Consider the following 19,990-nt stretch of genomic DNA (forward strand, 5'->3'; position numbering starts at 1 on the left):
TTCTCATAAATGTAACAGACCACCTTTCCAATGTTCACACCTTTTGGTCCAAAAAGGTACCCATAGCAGTATGGGCTGCCCTCATGCTGCAGGAAATAGAGAAAATACAGCACATTATTATGCAGTCTGAAGCAATGATAAACCAATCATTGTGGTAACTATTCTACAAATATTACACAATATATAATTTACTTTACATAGGATTTACATTTCAGATTTAGCTACGGTTTTATTTATGAAACTGAATTATTTAATAAACAACAACAAAAAAACCTGACAAAATTAAAAAATGCATTTGACAACATCTCTATCAGAGTAGGGAAGTTGAACAGGTGAAAAAAAAAAGTACACCTCCATAATGTATACTTAAAGTGCTCTATTTTCGCTCACCGATTTTGTACTTAATATATTAAAAATGATTCTTTGGTACTTCTTAAGATAAACTTAACTGTGCTATTTTGAAACGCCATGAATATGAACTAAAATGCACTTGTTACATAGGCTACTATCTCTGTATTTAAAAAATGTATAGTCACCACTTGTAGTACACTTGAGTGTTCTAGTGTATGAAATATGGTTCAAGTGTACTACAAGTGGTAACTAATTTTTTTTTAAATACAGAAATAGCATTTTAAAAGTGCGTTTTAGTTCATATTCATGGCGTTTCAAAAAAGCACAGTTGAGTACATTAGGTGATCTTAAATTTATCTTAAGTACTAAAGAATAATTTTTAGTATATTAAGTACAAAATTAGTGCGCGAAAATAGATCGCTTTAAGTACATTATGGAAGTGCGCTTGTTTTTCACCTAGTGAAGTCGCAGTAACTGCTTTATGCAGTAGGTTGTACAGCACATGTGTGAGTACCTCTTCATGGCCACCAGAGGTCAGTGTTTTCTTGCATCTAACACAGCGAGGACGAGGCCTGTTCCAGTTGCAACCCAGTGACATCACCTTCTCAAAACAGTTGTGCTGCTTAAAATTTTGGTGAAAAGCATTCTTTGATTAATTAAAATTTTTTTTTTAAAAGAGCAGCATTCAATATTATAGATATCTTTACTGTCACATTTGATCATTAACCCCAAACTTTTGATATATTTGATATAAAATATTATTATTAATATACTTAAAATGCAAAATATAGGCAAAACGGGATGGGCTACTCTTGTGGCACATCTGGGTTTGTCTGTGGCTCCTCTGATTCTGCTGTCAGATGATATATGGAGCAATTTCTTCAAGTCATTTTGTCTTTTCTTGGACTTTCTACTGCTTTTGTGGCTTATCTATTACACGAGACATGAGGAAAGTGTTTGCCGGAGACTATAGAGGATGTTGAGGGAATCAGGTAAGGTTATGTGGAAAAACCATCTGGTCTGGGAAACTGAACCCTTAAAGTGCCCCTATTATGGGTTATGAAAGGTTCATATTTTGGTTTGGGGAGTCCCCAACCACAGGTTGACATGCATTCAAGGTCAAAAAACACTTTCGTTGTCTTAAATGCATCTATTTTTACCTTATTCGCCCAACGACTCCCAAACTATTTTGTCTACGATTCATTAAACCCCTCCTTTGTGTGACACTAATCTGCAGTGATTGGTCTGATTGGTCGATTTCATTTTCATTTCATCATGCCTGTAATGCCTGATAAAGCAGCATTTGTGAGCTCAGTGCTACATTGTGTACAGCCGGTACTGGGGAAACCACTCATTTTACTGCTCCAACAGCAGCCCCTAGTGGCAAAGAATGAATTTGCATTTTCATTCAGACCAAGGAGTTCAAGTTTTTCCAGGGCAATGTGCTCATTTTTCATGTTGATATCAACATGAAACTGCTTGGGATTCATTTTAAAAACGACTCGTTTAAATGATTCAGAGTCAACTTAGAGACAAGATGTCTCCGATTAAGTGATTGAGGTGTTTTTGTTGCTGGCTGTAATAAGGAATAAAGCAGTCATCATTTACTCCCGACATATGAGCCGCTGAAGACGCAGAGAATTAACGTTACTTTTGCTTTTAAGTGAATGCTATGATATCCCGATCAACCTAAATGCGTCTATGTCCGCATGAATCATTTGTGATCCAGCCTCACCTACAGAAGAAGTGAGTATAACGTTTTTTTCTGAATCTGTAAATCGCCTTACCTAATATGTGCTAGTTAGCCAGTTTCGCAGCTAAAGTAAACAGTACTGGTCATCACCCCACGGAAGAGAGGGGTGGGGCGAGCAGAGCTCATGAGCATTTAAAGGGGCATGGACTAAAAAACGGCTTGATGAATACAGAGCTGATTTTGACAGGGTAAAGAAGGTGTTTTTTACACTACCATTGAGAAATTTTAACCAAAGTATGTTATAGACTTTTCATTAAGAACCTAATGAATCATTAATTTGTGGAAAATGGACATTCGATGACCCCTTTTAGATATTTTTTATGGAATCTGAGAGCTCTCTGACCCTGCATAGACAGCAAGGCAACTATGTTCCCAGGTCCAGAAACGTAGTAATCGGTGAAATAGCCCATGTGACATCAGTGGCTCAACTTCAGTTTTGCGAAGCTACGAGAATTCTTTTTGTGCGCAATGAAAACTTTTCTCTAAATGAATCTGTATCATTTAGATGGCATTTTTTGATAGTGTCAAACATTTTTGACAAATAAACCATTCTAGTTTTATCTAAGAAAATTATTTTTAACACTAGCCAACAACTCAGCATGACAACTCTGACAAAATATGTAGTTTTATTACTTGATCAGAGACGGAGGTTGTCTTTTTTCTGCAAATCCAGAAATCAAGTCCCTATAAAATATCTACCAAGAGAAAATTATCAAAAGGTACTAAGACCTTTTATGTTTATGATATATTTATTTAGGTATGAGCTAATCATATACTAGCCAAAAAGTGTAAGTGTGATAAGAACATCTGTAAAGTAAGGAAAGGTGTCAATGAGCACGTTTACATGCACACCAGTAAGCTGATAACTCACAAATATCAGCTTATTAAAATAACCAGGTTTCCCCGTTTACATGCACATCAGGTAACCTGACAATGCAAGTAGCCTAAGCTGTGTTTACATTACTTTATTAATAAATCAGTTTATTTCCCTTAAGTGATGTCAAAATATAATCTTTTGCGTATAGTATTCCATAAATGCAGTGTTTTGACTGAAACACTTCTACTTCTGCTGCACAAGATGAGAAAACTTTTATAATTTTCTGAGTCGTGAAAGAGTCTGCTTTTGTGATGTATTTCCTTCTTTCTTTACTGCAAAATTTTTGCTCTGTCTAGATGCACATAGGCTATCACACATGCGCACTTCAATAAGCCAACAGAAAGCGGGTTATTGCATTTACATGCCACGCAAAATTGGGGTAAGAGGCAAAAAATCTACCACTGTCGACCAGTTTATGCGTACGCCGTTTATGACCTTACTCCGATAAAAGAAAACGGTTACCGCGTTTGCATGACCATGTGCATTTTCGGCTCGCCAAAAGCCGGAGTGTCTATTTACACTAAGTGCAAATAGCCCATCTTGTTGGCAAAGGCTATTTACACTAACTCCGCCCACTAACGTGTGATTAGGTTAGTCAACACTGAAAAAACATGCTCGTTCAACATCAGTTTTAGTGGCGTAGGTGGTAAAGCATGTGCTTTTTGACGCGATCGACCCGAGTTCGAGTTCGCTTTTTGTCTAACTTTTTATTATCCCTTTTCAAATCTCATATCGCATCAGAAAGGCATTTATTTTCAATAAAAATGAAAGAAATAATCAAAAAGTTAAAAATGAAAGTATCGGGTAGGGTTAGGGTAGGTGTAGGGAGGGCTTTATTGTCTCAATAAGGTGGCATCCATTTAATAATTTGAATTAAAACGTCTCAGGTTACGCATGTAACCATGGTTCCCCGAAGGGAACGAGACGCTGCGTCCGAAGACGCTTAGGGAACGCCTTCAGCGTGACCGCGCTCTGAATCATCTGTACAATCAGTCCAATGGAAGGGCGAGGCGTCACGGGCGGGTGACGTCACGACCAGGAAGCTATAAAGGCACGTGCGGTAGAGCCGGCTTCAGCTTCTAGGAATGAAGCAAGCACTGGCAGGGATGCCGGAAGTGTGGCTTCGAGACACAGCGTCTCGTTCCCTTCGGGGAACCATGGTTACATGCGTAACCTGAGACGTTCCCCTTCAGGAACTCGAGCTGCGTCCGAAGACGCTTAGGGAACGAGATACCCACGCCGCCAGACTGACAAGTCCCTGCCTAGTGTGTACTAGGACGAGAGGACAGAAGAGCCCGGAGCAGCTCGAATGTCGAGGTCATAAAACCTTACAAAAGTGAGGGGCGTGGACCACCCAGCAGCGTTGGAGATGTCCTGCATAGACACACCTGCTAGGAAGGCCTTGGAGGCCGCCACACCTCGGGTTGAGTGAGCTCTGACTCCCATCGGCGAGGGAAGCTGAGAGGACTCATAGGCAATATTAATAGCATCCACTATCCACCTACTGAGGGTCTGCTTAGTAGCAGGAAGACCCCTCTTAGGAGGACCATAGCACCTTTCTCCACAGGGCAGCTCTGTGGATGTACGTGCCCAATGCTCACACTGGACATATACAATTAAGCTTCTGCTGGTCGGGCTCCCTGAAGGGAGGAGGATAGAAGCCTCAGCGCACCGCGGAGGAAACGTGTAACTAGGGGGTGTCTACCCACTGACTGACCACAGACAGGAACGTGGTAGGCCGCAATGGCCGCCACGTACACTTTAATGGTGGAGTGGGTTAACCCTGCGGAGAGACGGGCCTGCAGAAACTCCAGAACTGTACCAATCGGGCAGTTAACTGGGTTGAGCTGGCGGTCTCCGCACCATGAAGTGAAGAGTGTCCACTTCAGGGCGTACAGTTTCCTCGTAGAGGGAGCTCTGGATTGGAGGATGGTCTCGACAACCTCGATTGAGAGACCGGAAGCTATGAGCTGTGCCCCCTCAGTGGCCACACCCACAGCTCCGTGCGAGGGTGGACGATAGTGCCCCCCCCCCGCCTGTGAGAGGAGATCTCTCCGGACGGGAATCTCCCATAGAGTGCCGTCGAGGAGAGAAATCAGGTCTGAGAACCATACTCGGCCCGGCCAGAACGGCGCTACCAGTAGTAGACTGACCTCGTCCCGGCGCACTCTCGCCAGAACTCCCGGGAGCAGAGCGATAGGGGGAAAAGCGTACAGACGAAGCCTCGGCCAAGTCTGCACCATAGCATCCAGTCCCAGAGGAGCCGGAGGAGTCAGAGAGAACCAGAGGGGACATTGTGCTGACTTTATAGTCGCAAACAGGTCCACCTGGCCAAAAACTCTCCATATCTGCTTATCTCCATATCTCCATATCTGCTCTCCATATCTGCTTGGTGAAGCATCCATTCCCCGGGCCTCGGCCCCTGTCTCGACAGAACGTCTGCTCCCACATTGAGATGCTCAGGAATGTGCACTGCTCTTAATGAGAGGAGTTTGCCCTGGGACCACACAAGGATCTGGTGCGCCAGCTTGTACAAGGGTTGCGACCGCAGGCCTCCCTGGTGGTTTATGTACGAGACCACCGACGTGTTGTCGGTGCGCACCAACTCGTGGTGACCTCTTAGGTCTGGGAGGAAGTGTTCGAGTGCTCGAAACACGGCCAGCATCTCCAGCCAATTGATATGCCATGTCAAATGGCAGCCACTCCACAGACCGCGGGCAGAGTGGCCACTCATGACCGCTCTCCAACCGGTGAGAGACGTGTCCGTCGCTAACGATAACTGGCGACATGGAGCTCCCAGCACTGGGCCCTGATTTATAAACCAAGGTTTCCTCCACACGTCTAGGGCTCGCACACACCGTCGAGAGACCCTGATCATGCGAAGTGGATTCCCCTTGGGGAAAATCCCTTGGTCTTGAGCCACCACTGTAGAAACTGCTTGACAGTGAGTGACTGGCCTTCTTTCACTCTCTTGACAGACGTGAGGATCTACACAATCCGAGCAGGGGAATGCATGCCTGCATCGTGGTCGGATCCCACACTACGCCTAGATAAGTGGTTCTCTGTACTGGAGAAAGCACAGTTTTCTTGGCGTTCAGTCTCGACCCCAGCTCTTTCAAGTGTGCGAGAACGACACCTCGATGTTGAATCGCCAGCTGCTCCAAATGAGCTAGAATCAACCAATCATTGATGTAAAAGTGCGGGGTGAGAGTGCAAGGCCAACGGGAAGCCGATATTGGTAAGCTTTGCCCCCAAAAGCAAACCGCAGGGACTTCCTGAGAGTGGGAAGGATGGAGATGTGGAAGTATGCGTCTTTTAGATCTAACGTGACAAACCAGTCCTCGTACTCGATCTGCTAATGTTTTGAGCATCTTGAACTTCAGTCTGCTGACTGAGCGGTTCAACTGATGCAGATCTAAAATGGGACGCAATCCTCCATCCTTCTTGGGACCTATGAGGTACCGGCTGTAGAACCCGGACTCTCTTTCGTGAGAAGGGACCACCTCGATGGCCTCCTTCCTTAAGAGAGTACTCTACTTCTCGTTCCCTTACCAGAGCCTGCTCAGGGCCCACCTGAGTGGGATTCACCCCGTTGAATTGAGGCAGAGGAGAACCAAACTGGATTCTGTAGCCTCTCTCTACAGTATGCAGGACCCATGGAGACACATTTGGCAATAGCCAAATAGTCTACACTAAGAGAACCAGTCTCTCGAGACTGGCTTCTGGTGTACCCAGAGCGGCTAGCTCGGTGTCCTGGAACGGCACACCGGCAGGAGATGGCTGAACTAGCTGCTCTAGAGACCCCCGAAGGGGTGGCGAGCTTCTCAGTTCCGCTACGTTTCTGGATGGAAGTAACTGAGAGAAGCGCTCGCTGGAGACCGCTGCGCCCTGGAACACAGACCGATCTCCCGAGGGCACTGAGGAAAGACGGGCACCGTGTAGCGCGGTGTACGCCAAACTTCCCCAGAGGGGCCTGCCCTCATGAGTCTTGGACCATAGCATCAGGACTGATTCAGCTGAAGTCTCCTATTGAGACGACGGTCCTCAGACCCACATCATTTATAGGAAGACTAGACTGATAGAACCAGAGCCTGCTCAGGCAGGACCCAATGAGACACGCTTAGCAGGGGCTCCCTCACCGCCAGGTGCCTGCTGAGGGAACCAGTCTCTCCAGACTGGCCTCTGGTGTGCTTAGAGCTGCTAGCTCGGTGTCCTGGAATGGCACACTGGCAGGAGACGGCCGAACTAGCTGCTCTAGAGACCACCGAAGGGGTGGCGAGCCTCTCAGTTCCGCTACATTTCCGGGCGGAAGTAACTGAGAGAAGCGCTCGCTGGAGACCGCTGCACCCTGGAACACCCTGGAACCCTGGAATTGCCTCTATTTGCAATAAGTAGTATAAATAGCAGAAAATCTTGCTATTTTAACAGAATCTATAGCTGTTTGCACTTAGTGTGAATAGCATATCGTTTAAAAATACTGCTATTTTCACTTGGTGTAAATAGAATTCTTTGCTATTTGCACTTAGTGTAAATAGTATCTGTCACTAAAAAATATGCTATTTGCACAGTGTAATGCTATTTGCACAATAGTAGATTTCTTAAATAGTACCTAATTGCTATTTGTCCTTAGTGTAAATAGCATCTATCGCTATTTACACTTAGTGCAAATAGTGCCTATTAAAGCTGCAGTCCGTAAATTTTTGGGGTTAAAAATGATCTGAAATCAATATTTGAGCAAGTACATAACCAGCCAGTGTTCAAAACTATCACCTTACTTACGGTTAGCTTATAATAATGGTGAAAATTCTTATTTGGGACATATATTCCAAGACGTAGGCTATAATCTGTGACCGCTGCACCCTGGAACACGGCAGGGGTGGCAGACCGATCTCCTGAGGGCACTGAGGAGAGACGGGCACCGTGTAATGCGATGTACGCCGCTCTTCCCCAGAGGGGCCGGCCCTCAGAAGTCCTGGGTCATAGGCAGCAGGACATTTTAGCCAAAGACTATCCAGCGAGAATGACGATCCACAGATCCGCCTTCTGCTAGAAGCCTTTAGCCCGGAAGCGCGATTCTGACTCCAATATTATCGGGAGTACGAGAGGTGATGCTCCCTAAATGAGGAGCTGGACCACGGTTGGGGCTGCTCCGCCCAGCAGCTCACCTCAACCTCCTCAGAGAAAAGTCCCAAGAGGCTCCTATATACACATATGTATGTGTATACATATATACACATCTAACTTCTCCTAATTAGATTAAATAAAAATTTTAATTCCTCAGAAATTAAATGCAGAAAGACAACCAGACGAGTAAACACTGTCTGATATGAAAAGGATTCATAACAAGAATGAGAATGACGTAATGCACGCGGTCGCCTCGGCAACGCGCGCTGCAACAGCGAGCTCTCACTCAAAGGGGGAAGAACCGCACCGTGGGCTTCCAGCCCCAAGTGAGAGTGCTAGATCTGGGGAATGCAGGTGGAGATAGGGCGAACCCATCTCCAACCCATCCGCCAGATCCATGTTGCAATCCCCGCGATCTCACTCGCTGCCATGCCTCAGCAGTGGCGGACCGCAACCACGAGATCTTACGGCGGGGAAAAGCACGATCAGCCCTTTATCTTAGAGCTGACAGCGCGAATATAATTATGTCGTCATTCATAATATGCTTGTGCAAACACTGCAGCTTTACAAAGCTCATCGACGTCTTTCACGTCCACCTCCTCGGAGGAAGACAAGCGGAGCGTCGAGCCCTCTCTCTGGGTAAGAAACCGCGGGGCGGGGCTTCCGAACACAGAGAGCGGGCGCTGGATCTGATGATCCATGTGCGAGCCCCACGAGTGCAGCCGCCGCACTGCCGCAGGGCCAGCACCGTGAGGAACACTGGCAAAGGCTCCCTTCTCGAAGAGAGCCCTCCGGGAGCGAAGCGTGCGTAGCGGAAGCCGCTCACAGTGTGAGCAGTCGGTTCCCTCGAGAGCCGACTCCACATGTTCCGCGCCCAGGCAGACCACGCGCAAACTGTGTGTATCCCCGCTCGTGATTGTAGTGAGAGCAGGGAGGAACACACAGCTTGAAGCGTGATCCGAGATCGCCCTTATGCTTTGATTTACTTGTGGCCTTGGACATAGTGCTTTTTTTTTTTTTTTGACAAACAACACCAAATAAGACTCACAAAACAAATATCGGACTGACAGACACACAGAGCGCTTGCTGAACGACAGAAAGCTGAAGCCGGCTCTGCCGCACGTGCCTTTATAGCTTCCTGGTCGTGACGTCACCCGCCCGTGACGCCTCGCCCTACCATTGGACTGATTGTACAGATGATTCAGAGCGCGGTCACACTGAAGGCGTTCCCTAAGCGTCTTCGGACGCAGATCGAGTTCCTGAAGGGGAACTATAATTTACACTCAATACATTATTATTGCATACTGTTTTATAATGTACTACAATACTGAGGTGCAGATAATTGCCTCTATTTGCAATAAGTAGTATAAATAGCAGAAAATCTTGCTATTTTAACAGAATCTATAGCTGTTTGCACTTAGTGTGAATAGCATATCGTTTAAAAATACTGCTATTTTCACTTGGTGTAAATAGAATTCTTTGCTATTTGCACTTAGTGTAAATAGTATCTGTCACTAAAAAATATGCTATTTGCACAGTGTAATGCTATTTGCACAATAGTAGATTTCTTAAATAGTACCTAATTGCTATTTGTCCTTAGTGTAAATAGCATCTATCGCTATTTACACTTAGTGCAAATAGTGCCTATTAAAGCTGCAGTCCGTAAATTTTTGGGGTTAAAAATGATCCGAAATCAATATTTGAGCAAGTACATAACCAGCCAGTGTTCAAAACTATCACCTTACTTACGGTTAGCTTATAATAATGGTGAAAATTCTTATTTGGGTCATATATTCCAAGACGTAGGCTATAATCTGTGATCCTAAGTACAGTATCCACACTGGTGCGGTGACTGACAGACTGACACACATACTCCTCAAAACATTAGATTCATCAGCGCTGGAGCTGTGCCGGAGCACAACCCCACGCACAGAAGATAATTCCGCACAGAGCTGCAATTCCAGGTTTTCAAACAGAGATGGCGACAAAGAGGCAAAACTTACAGAGAGCAGCTTTAAACATAATCGGCTTAAGAATGTGCATGTAAACACGCTCAATGTCCATGTGCATTAACCACATGAACCGCACAAAATGCAAGACACTTTTTTACATGCGTTAACAACCAAATCACAAATCATTCACCCCTGCTGACAAGCTACTACAGATAGCAGATCATCTGAAGATATGGACACACACACACATTAAACACAGACATACAACCACAGCAGTTTTTGTTTAATGACCAAAGTACAATATGCTTCTGACTTCCAGTTACCTTAACCTTTGATAGCCCATAAAAACTCACCACATAAACCAGGGATTTTGTAGGAAGACAGTGAGGAAAGTCAGTGAATCAACAAAAAGCATGAAGTTCGAAGATCTTATTACGGAGATCAATGGCTTTGGCAGGTTCCAGAAGATGATGCTTTGCATCAGCTTTGTAGGACGATTCACTATACCGTGTCACCTTCTATTAAGCAACTTTATTGCTGCCATCCCGTCTCACCACTGTGATATCAGTTCTCTGGATGCAGAGGGAATTTTTGGGAATCTGAGTTGGGAGGAGAAACTGACTGTCAGTATACCAACTCAAGACGATGGGACTCCTTCTTCTTGTCACATGTTTTCTTATCCTCAATTTCATCTGTTGACAAACTCCTCCAGCAGCTCAGAACCTCCAGTAGTCCAGTGCCAGAATGGATGGGAGTATGACAACAGCACGTTCATCAGCACTCTCGCCACACAGGTGAGATTTCAGTGAAGACAGTGTGTTATTGACAATTTCTTGCTAGGATAAGCCTGTGGGCTGAAAAATCCAGCGAGTTAACTCGAATCATTTGAGGACTGCCTTAAAGAGGACATTTTAAAGTGTCCTAATATTGTGTTGGAGTCCCCTACAACAAGTTTAAATGCATCTAAGGTCAGAAAACATTGTAATTTTCTCAGAATATACATTTAATATTAGAGTCATTTCTTATTTCTCAGTTCTGAGTTTAAGGTCCATAAACCCCTCCCCTCCATAAGCCTACTCTGCTCTGATTGATCAGGCGTAATCTGTTGTGACATGATACAGAGAGGAGTATGGCAAGTCGTTTTAGCTTAAAATAAATGAACTACCATACATTTAAATTAATAATTTCATACAATGCACTTATTGTGTGTACATGTTCTTACATTGTAATTATATTTAAAAAAATACCTATATCTAGTTACATCTGTAATTAATTTCTGTAATTACATTTATAATTACACTGTTGACCCATCCCTTACATCTTAACCCACCCTTAAACCTACCCATACCACCAAACCTGTCCCTAACCTTACCCATATCCCACCTCAATGGCAGCAAAAGTGTGTTGCAATACAATATGACCACAATAAGTACATTGTACTTATTTTTTTATGTAAGTACATAGTAGTTAAGGCCACCTAATATAATATGTGACCAAATCCCCGAACATAATATCACAATTGTATGTCTTTACCAATGTCTGATCAAAAATAAATAAATAAATGGAGTCATATGGTGCGATTTCAAATTTGGAGTGTTACAAGCTTTGTGCATAGATATGATCCCTAAAGTTGCAAAGACTAAAGTCCCAAACCCAAAGCGATATTCTGTATAAAAGTTTAGACTGGTCCAAGTATTTACAACACTGTTCCAGACATTTCAACCGAAATATTAGAGTGTGTGCAGTGCATTTTATGGAGGACCGTTTCCTGAACCTGGGAGAGTAGCCTACAATGCCAGCTGTGCACAAAGGCCGTTTCTATAAAGTGGGACAATTCCAACTTTGCAAGGATAGTCTGGCGCTTATGACTCACAGCCTGTATGTTTTCATATTTAAAGAATTTGCCACTGACTATTCAAGCGTGAGTTTTGAGCAGTGTGGAGTACCGCTTGTTGTTTGTCGTTTCTCCGATCACAAATGCAGACATGGTATTCAAATTCTGCATGCATGTTATAGCGCATAATAAACATGATATTTTGTCTGGTAAACTTCATCATTACCAGACATTTTGACCGAGACTACCTTTTCTAGAAGAAACATTTGTGTGCCTTCTTTGCTTTTAAGTATTTCAAGACTATAAAGATAATAAATAAGACTATAAATTAATGTAGTGATTAAATATTGTTTTTTCAAAAACAAAACATATCCTGTCATCTCACTTTTAGGATCATTCTAACACAATGAAAGTGCTATTAATTCATGCTTAAGGGACTTTTATTTTAGAGTGTATCACCATGGGCGGGATTTGGAAAGGGAAATGGGTGCAATCGCGAATCTGTTTTGCATCTAATGAGTATACATTTTTACTAGTAAGAATGCAATGGTAGAGCTCTGCAACTGGATTTCTTACTAGTAAGAATTGAATTATAGAGCTCTGTAATTGGCATTGTTACTAGTAAGAACTAATTCTCTGATTTAATTCTAAATCTCTAATTTAATTCTTACTAGTATGAATGCAATTGCAGAGCTCTCTAATTCAATTAGAGAGCTCTTTATTTACATTTTTACTAGTAATACTTGCATTAAAGAGCTCTCTAACTGTAATTCTTACTAGTAAGAATTGAATTGTAGAGCTCTCTAATTCAAGTCTTACTAGTAGGAATGTAATTGCAGAGCACTTTAATGCAATTAGAGAGCTCTATAAGTCAATTGTTACTAGTGTTTTAAAAACTTAAAACAATAATGATGAAAACGTTAGCCGAGTGTTAACGTAACTAACTGATGAAACAATGGCTACTTGCACTGAGCCTCGTGACCAGGGCCACTGCTGGCCAAATGGGTGGCCTAAACAGAATTGTATTGTTGTGCCCCCTCCCCCAAATATTATGGATGTAAATACAAACAAACAACAACAAAAAACACACACTATAGGCGTCAAAATAGAACTTTAATCAAATATAAAAGTAAATAAATAAATAAATTGTAATTAAATTGTATTATTTACAAATTACAATTCTAGCTCTAGACAGCTACCTATGGCTATTATTTAATTAATGCAGTTGTCTGATTGATTTTATAGTTTCAAGCATTCAGAAATCACACAAAAGAAAATTGAGCAGTTTTACTACAATAAAATCATGCTTAATTTTTGTAAGGGTTGTGATGTCCACATGTTTTGAATATAGAGGCTGTAGCATTTCTATCACAAAAAGGTGGCCAAAAATTAAAGATTAAGTGGATATTTGAATTAGCCTAAATGTTTGGTCAATATTAAAGGACTTGATCATTCTGTAATGTATTACCAGGCCTTTGGCTCCCTTTACAGCCATTTGTAAAAATATGTAATGTAAATATTTAAATAGTATATTTTGTATTACATTATGTATTTTAACAGTGTTTTTCAATGAAAGCATAATTTTATTAATTAATTAATTAATTTAATTTGTGCTTACCATCCCGCGCATATGCGTCTCGTGTGATGATTTCAAAATCCAGACATTTCAGAGACAGGAGAAGAGATATTCTGATGATCACTGTGTTAAGTAAGGGATAATCAACGGCTTGCTGTGCATTAAAGGATTTTAAATATGAGGCGCCTTATTGGACAAAAGAGATCTAAGGCGAACGCAGAGCGACAGTGTGCACGAGAGAGACCGAAAGTAATCGTTAAAGGAGAATATAGTAACACACAACCAAGGACACCAATAAATAATACAGATATTAAAGCAGAAGTGTAAAATAAATAAATAAATATTTTTTTCACTATTAGGTTTTTATAGTGTAAATATGTTGTTTGTCCTCCCTTTCACATCCAAAATAAAAAAATGGTTGCAGGTTCAAACCATGATTCAAACACCGTAGGGTCACTTCAGATAAAAAAATGTCATTATAACACTAGTGATATATTTCATCCACGTCTGAGATTGAAAGTTCATTACCAAAGAAAAATTATTTTCTATCTTTCTTTATTTTAAAGTGGGATCTGGTATGTGATAACAAAGGTATGAGTAAAGCTGTGACCACCATCTTCTTTGTTGGAGTGATGTTTGGAGCAGCTTTTTTTGGAGGCATGAGTGACAGGTGATGTTTAAAAAAAAAACAGAACTGTGTGTTATGATCAATATTATGAACGATTTGCATTTTTTACAAGCATAAAATGTTCTGTATAAATAAACCTATCTTCTGTTTGGCATGTAGATTTGGCCGTAAACCGATGCTACTGGTCTCCTATATATCAGGAATGGCTTTTACATTGGCCAGCATCTTTTCTTCCTCCTTCATCATGTTTGCAGTGTTGAGATTCTTTAGTGGATTCACAATCACTGGCATCGTTACTGTCTCAACTGTGCTCAGTAAGACCCCTATCTCAGGTCCTCAGATTATGATTGAATGTGAATATAAAACAAGTAAAAGGGCCTTACCATATATGCGTGTCTTTCTTCAGATGTGGAGTGGGTGGACATTCAGCACAGGAGGCTTGTATGTATAATTGACAGTATGGCATGGGCTTTTGGGAGCACCTCATTGTCTCTTTTTGCGTTCTGTATCAGAGACTGGAGATGGCTGACAGTGGCTATCACGTCACCTTTACTGCTATCCACAGTCCTCTGGTGGTAAGGGATACTGTCCAATCAAAAGCACAACATTATGGTACAACATTCCCGTAATTAGTCAATTAGTTGGGTAACAATGTCCTATAGAGCAGATGTTTCTGATGTAGGTGGGTTCCAGAGTCAGCTCGGTGGCTGATAGCCAATGGGAGGCCAGAAAAAGCTCATTATTATCTTCACAGATGTGCTGTCATGAACCGTAAGGAAGAAGTTATCTCAAGAATCAAACCTGAGGTGAGAGAAAATCACCTATAATGCTAGATTGACATATGGTCCCTTTTTTTTAGACAATTGTCTGTCTGTAGGCTATGTCTCTGTCTTTCTTCTATAGGCTCTCGCTATAATAGTTCAAGATGGGGGAAAGAAAAATTATTCATACCTGGACCTTGTAAGAACCCCAAAGATGAGGAGATTGGCTCTGCTCACAGGAATCATATGGTGTGTAAATGAACCACAGTTCAAAGGTGCCTGCCCACTTTTTTTAGTGGCCTTGGTCCCAGAAAAACTTTTCCCATTTATTTTTCCTATAGGGATTTTAAAAAATTATTTGATAAAGAGATAAAAGCCTTGAAACAAATTAGCTAAGAGGTGTATCACAACATTATAAACTTAGAATTAAAGCTAAAAATGTGTTTGAAAATCAGACAAAAATTCAAAGTAACAAAACTGTGCTGAACAGCTTTAAATTTTGAATTCATTGTAAAATATGTGAATATATGAGTACAGCGCATTTGCTTGTTTTGATTTTCTGATTGGTTAAAATTTCATTGCAGAATCATGGTTAATGTAATTTATTCTGTGGATTCCTGCTATTAAATGCAATTATTTAAAAAATAAGTTGAAATAATGCAGGCTGTTGGCTTCACTAGACTGCACTAGAACAAGGACAGAAATACTCTATTAAGGGCTTTTCACTTCTTACAGGTTTTGTGTTGCCACTATAACCTATGGTATAGGCCTCAACATCACAGGATTTGGACTAAATATCTACCTCACTCAGTTTGTGTATGGAGCCATTGAGGTTCCATCTAAATTGATGGTATACTACCTGCTGGAGAAGATTGGCAGACGTAAAACTGAAGCAGGAGCTCAGTTTCTGGCTGGAATCAGTCTCATGATTAACATATTCATACCCAAAGGTGAGACTGCAAAACCAACATATGATTATGATTATATGTACAAGAGTAATGGTGCTACTGAATATATTGGAAAAGCAGCATGATTACTTATATATAACAGATTGACGTTAACAGTAAGACGTTGAGACCCATCCCACCTGTCTCTCACATATTGATAGCAGCTCCCCAAATTAGATATAATATCGTGATGTTATGCTAAATTCTGGGACTATCTGTGATCGTAGTAGGCTAGGCCCTGTTGAGACTGCAGCTTGAATTTATGAGTTCAGAATAGACCAATTTCGTATAGACATCACAGTTACGTCACTAGCAGCTGCGTGTGCATGGTGGTGGCAGAAACACACAGTAACAAGTGGAGTGAAATAGAAAAAGTCCACGGAATAAGAGATAAAATGATTTGTTGTGCTTTTGGATGTCAGAATCAAAATGCAAATCATTTTTATAGAATACTGTATTGTCAAAAACTCCATTTGAAGCTAAACGCAGATGTTTAAATGGACAGAATGAATGAAACCTGCTATGATTACTCTACTTTCAAAGCATAAATATGATTTAAACAATTGGTCTACATAATATTCACATATGCGTTACCTATTTTGTCTCTTTTTTGAGACTTATTTAAATAAACTTTATAAAGAGAGAATGACGAGTTGATTTTTCTTATCAGAATTGTGAGATATAATCTTGGAATTACGAGAATAAAGTCAGAATTTTGAAATATTGAAATTGAAATTTGAACACATACCTGATGCCACTGCCAGACAAAAAAAAACGACGACAGCTGTGGTTTGTAAATTTTGCCTCTTTGTCGCCATCACTGTTTGAAAACCTGGAACTGCAGCTGTGTGCGGAATTATTTTGCTTGTGTGGATTGTTCCCTGGCACGGCTTCAGCTGGGATAAATCTAATGTTTTGAAATGAATGTGCAGTGTCAGTCATCGCACCGGTGTGGATGTTTACTGTACTTCGCAATCACAGATTCTAGCCTGTCTTGGAATATATGACCCAAATAAGAATTTTATATTGCCATCTGAACAAGTAAGTAACAAGCCACGTTTGTTCTGACCAACTGAAGAAAAAAGCATTACCATATATCGTGCTACCAATGATGATTTGATCTAAAGATTGGTTAGCTCATTTCACATCAAACCGTGCAAAGTATTATTATTGTTATACTTTATTCTCAAATTATTAATGTTAACAACATTAGCATTGCGTGAGTATGAGTATAGTGTAAATTAGCGTGTAGATTTCAATTTTTGTACAGTCTAATTGTCATGCCATTCGAATTTCATATTAAGAAATTCTTTTGACCCAAAAAGCAAACTATGCTCCCTTCGAACTGGTTTTCTTTAAAATACAAATCTTGTGTAATCCCAGGCTATCTGTAATCAGAAGCACATTTAAAACTGGAATATAATTTAAATTCATTCACATGGGTTTCATAAACACATAATCCTTTCTGGATTACAATCCACCATCAAAACGATACATTTATTCTAGCTGCTGTGAGAAAAGGCTAAATGACCCGCCGCCATGCGATAGCCTACTAGCCGGTACAATTTCTTTATGTTAACAGATGTGACGTAATGACGCAGTGCCATGCTCGAATTTCCCAGGAAAACCTACCCGTACCACTCAAGAAAACATGGTTATAAGCTTACCGTTGTGAATCGGCGATAGTTTTGAACACTGGCTGGCTATGTACTTCCTCAAATATTGATTTCGGATCATTTTTAACCCAAAAAAGTTATGGACTGCAGCTTTAAACGAGTTAAAACAAGCAGACAGAAACGTAAAAAAAAATAGTCAAAAATGCTCGCGTTTGCAGCACACACTTCTTATCAGAAAAGGTTCAATAAAGTATTGTCTTTTGTTGTTATGGACAACAACGATTTCTTGCATCTCACTATGTCGTATATAAAATAATGTCTGTGTGCATGTGTGTTGTGATTAATTCTGGCTGGAATAATTGTTGCCTGCTGAAATTGAAATATACATCTTCATGGCTAGATAGACACGGAGTTTGTCTTTACTATAATGTGAGTGACTCACCCGAAGGGAATCCTGTCTGATCGTACATCCTTTGAGTAAAAGCGTGTGCGGGTCAGCCCATCTGGTTTCGTCCGTTAAAGTTAACCTTTTCAAATAACAATCGTGGCCCCGGACAGTGAGTGACCTGCAGGTAAAATTGGAATTTCTCCAGTTATTGTTAAAAAAACAAGCTGACAGACTTCATAGCTAGCGTTAGTGAAGCGGTCAGGGGAATCTTTTTGCCTCCACCTAAGAAAAAGGGTCTATACCTGGGGCCTGTTTCATAAAACAAGTTTACCAAATAAGCCAGGCTTATTTCAGTTAGTCTGACTTGTTTTGAACCAAATCAACTGACAACGAGTCAGGCAAACTGAAATAAACCTGGCTTATTACAGTAAATCTGATTTATTTTGAACCAAATCTATTGGCAAAAAGTCAGACTAACTGAAATAAACCTGGCTTATTTGGTAAACTTGTTTTATGAAACAGGCCCCAGGCATCCTTAAATCTGGCCCACTCCTGCAGAGTTTAGCTCTAACCCTAATCAAACACACCTGAGCATGCTAATCAGAGTCTTCAAGATCATTAGAAAATCACAGGTAGGATCAGGGTAGGGTTTGATCAGGGTTGGAGCTAAACTCTGCGGCAGATTGGCCCTCCAGGTAAAGATTTGAGGAACCCTGGTCTATACAAACAGCCTAAATTCAAAAATCGGTGACCTAGACAATTTGGTAACCGTGAGTCACTGTTGTTTAAATGTTCACGCGAGAACGCCTTTCACGTTATTGTGGGTGCGCATGCCAACAGTCTGTTGAGGTGCTGTGGAGAAACATATGCGCCGATTTAACTGTACAAAACATTTCATTTACATAAAGAAATATATTAGAAAGTTATTGCTCCGGGTGTTATTGTGTTTTAATCAGTGTTGGGAAGTATTTAAGTTGAATTAGTGATGCTAGTAGTAACTTCCCTCCCTGAAATTATCCAAGGTCATGTCCAAGATACGCTGGCACCTGCTGGCGTAATGATGTAACTCCAGAAACAATCACTTCAAAATTCTAACCGTGAGATGCTGTTTGGTCGATTATATTCGTGGACCGAAACTGTAATGATAAGAGGATAGAATGAAAAAGTACATTAAAACAAACGAACAAGCAAAAAACTAACTGTAATTGTTCAAGGCACATTATAGAGAAGGCATAAGCGCAGTAGCCTAGAACTTTAACTTACCAGAATGGCCACTAGACTAAAGGATACATTTCATTTGTTTAGTTCTGTTCAGTCATACGGTGTTCATTATCCTCTCTTTCACATTATAGATCAGTGGGTTGGTCGTACTGTGGTGGCAGTACTAGGTAAAGGTTTCGCAGTTGCTGCTTTTTGTACAATTTTATTATACAGCTCGGAGCTTTACCCAACTGTCCTCAGGTAACAGTCAAAAAAGTTAACATAATATGACATGTATTATTTGATATAAATGTAAAATAAAGCAGTGTACTTATATTTTACAGTTGCATCCCTCATACACTTTTTCATATCAGTGCACAGTATTTAACTAAATCATTTATTTGACTGAATCCTTCAGGCAAAATGGGATGGGCTATAACTCGTTCCTGGGCCGCCTGGGTGTGTCAGTGGCTCCTCTAGTCCTGCTATTGGACAGTTTTTGGGGCCACTTCTCTCAGACCATCCTGTGTTCTGTGGCACTCATTGCTTCTGTGGTGGCCTGGCAGTTACCTGAGACACGAGACCAGTGTCTGCCTGAGACTATAGAGGATGTCGAGGGTACTGGGTAAGTCATAACCTACTGTATTGTCATGTGTATAGTATTTTCTTAAGGCAACTATAGAAGACTTGTATAGAGACACACTGATGAACATTTGAACAATTCTACTGAGCCAAGGATGTAGGCTTATATTGGGACCAAAACAGATGTTTAATCTAAAACAATCTGGAAAGTTGATATTGTGTGTTCATTAAGCAAGTATTTTTTATCATATTGAATAGGAAAAATCTCATTAAAGATCATGACAAGCAGGAGGACAAGGAGAAAATGACAACAAATGAACCCACCGAGGACCACTGAGATTGTGCATACATTCAATCTTAAATTAAATCAAAGTTGTTTAGCGTTCAGATCCCGGGAGAGT

General features: G+C 41.2%; 1 protein-coding gene across 2 annotated transcripts; it reads left to right on the top strand.

The window, feature by feature from the left end:
• The first annotated feature begins 1,761 nt into the window (after positions 1–1,761).
• LOC306850665 (solute carrier family 22 member 7-like) lies at positions 1,762–19,989 on the top strand. Of its 2 annotated transcripts, XM_079386440.1 has the most exons (11): positions 1,762–2,097; positions 10,770–10,851; positions 14,034–14,137; positions 14,255–14,409; positions 14,502–14,670; positions 14,778–14,901; positions 14,999–15,105; positions 15,592–15,806; positions 19,160–19,268; positions 19,426–19,632; positions 19,848–19,989. In XM_079386440.1, the coding sequence occupies exons 1-11, from the start codon at positions 2,045–2,047 to the stop codon at positions 19,924–19,926; spliced, it is 1,404 nt and encodes a 467-aa protein (XP_079242566.1). In that variant the 5' UTR covers positions 1,762–2,044; the 3' UTR covers positions 19,927–19,989. The 2 variants fall into 2 exon arrangements, with proteins under 2 accessions (XP_079242566.1, XP_079242565.1); XM_079386439.1 differs by lacking the exon at positions 1,762–2,097 and having other exon boundaries at positions 10,419–10,851.
• The last annotated feature ends 1 nt before the right edge of the window (position 19,990 follows it).

The sequence above is a fragment of the Barbus barbus genome, assembly GCF_936440315.1.
Source record: "Barbus barbus genome assembly, chromosome: 30".
Lineage (NCBI taxonomy): Eukaryota > Metazoa > Chordata > Actinopteri > Cypriniformes > Cyprinidae > Barbus > Barbus barbus.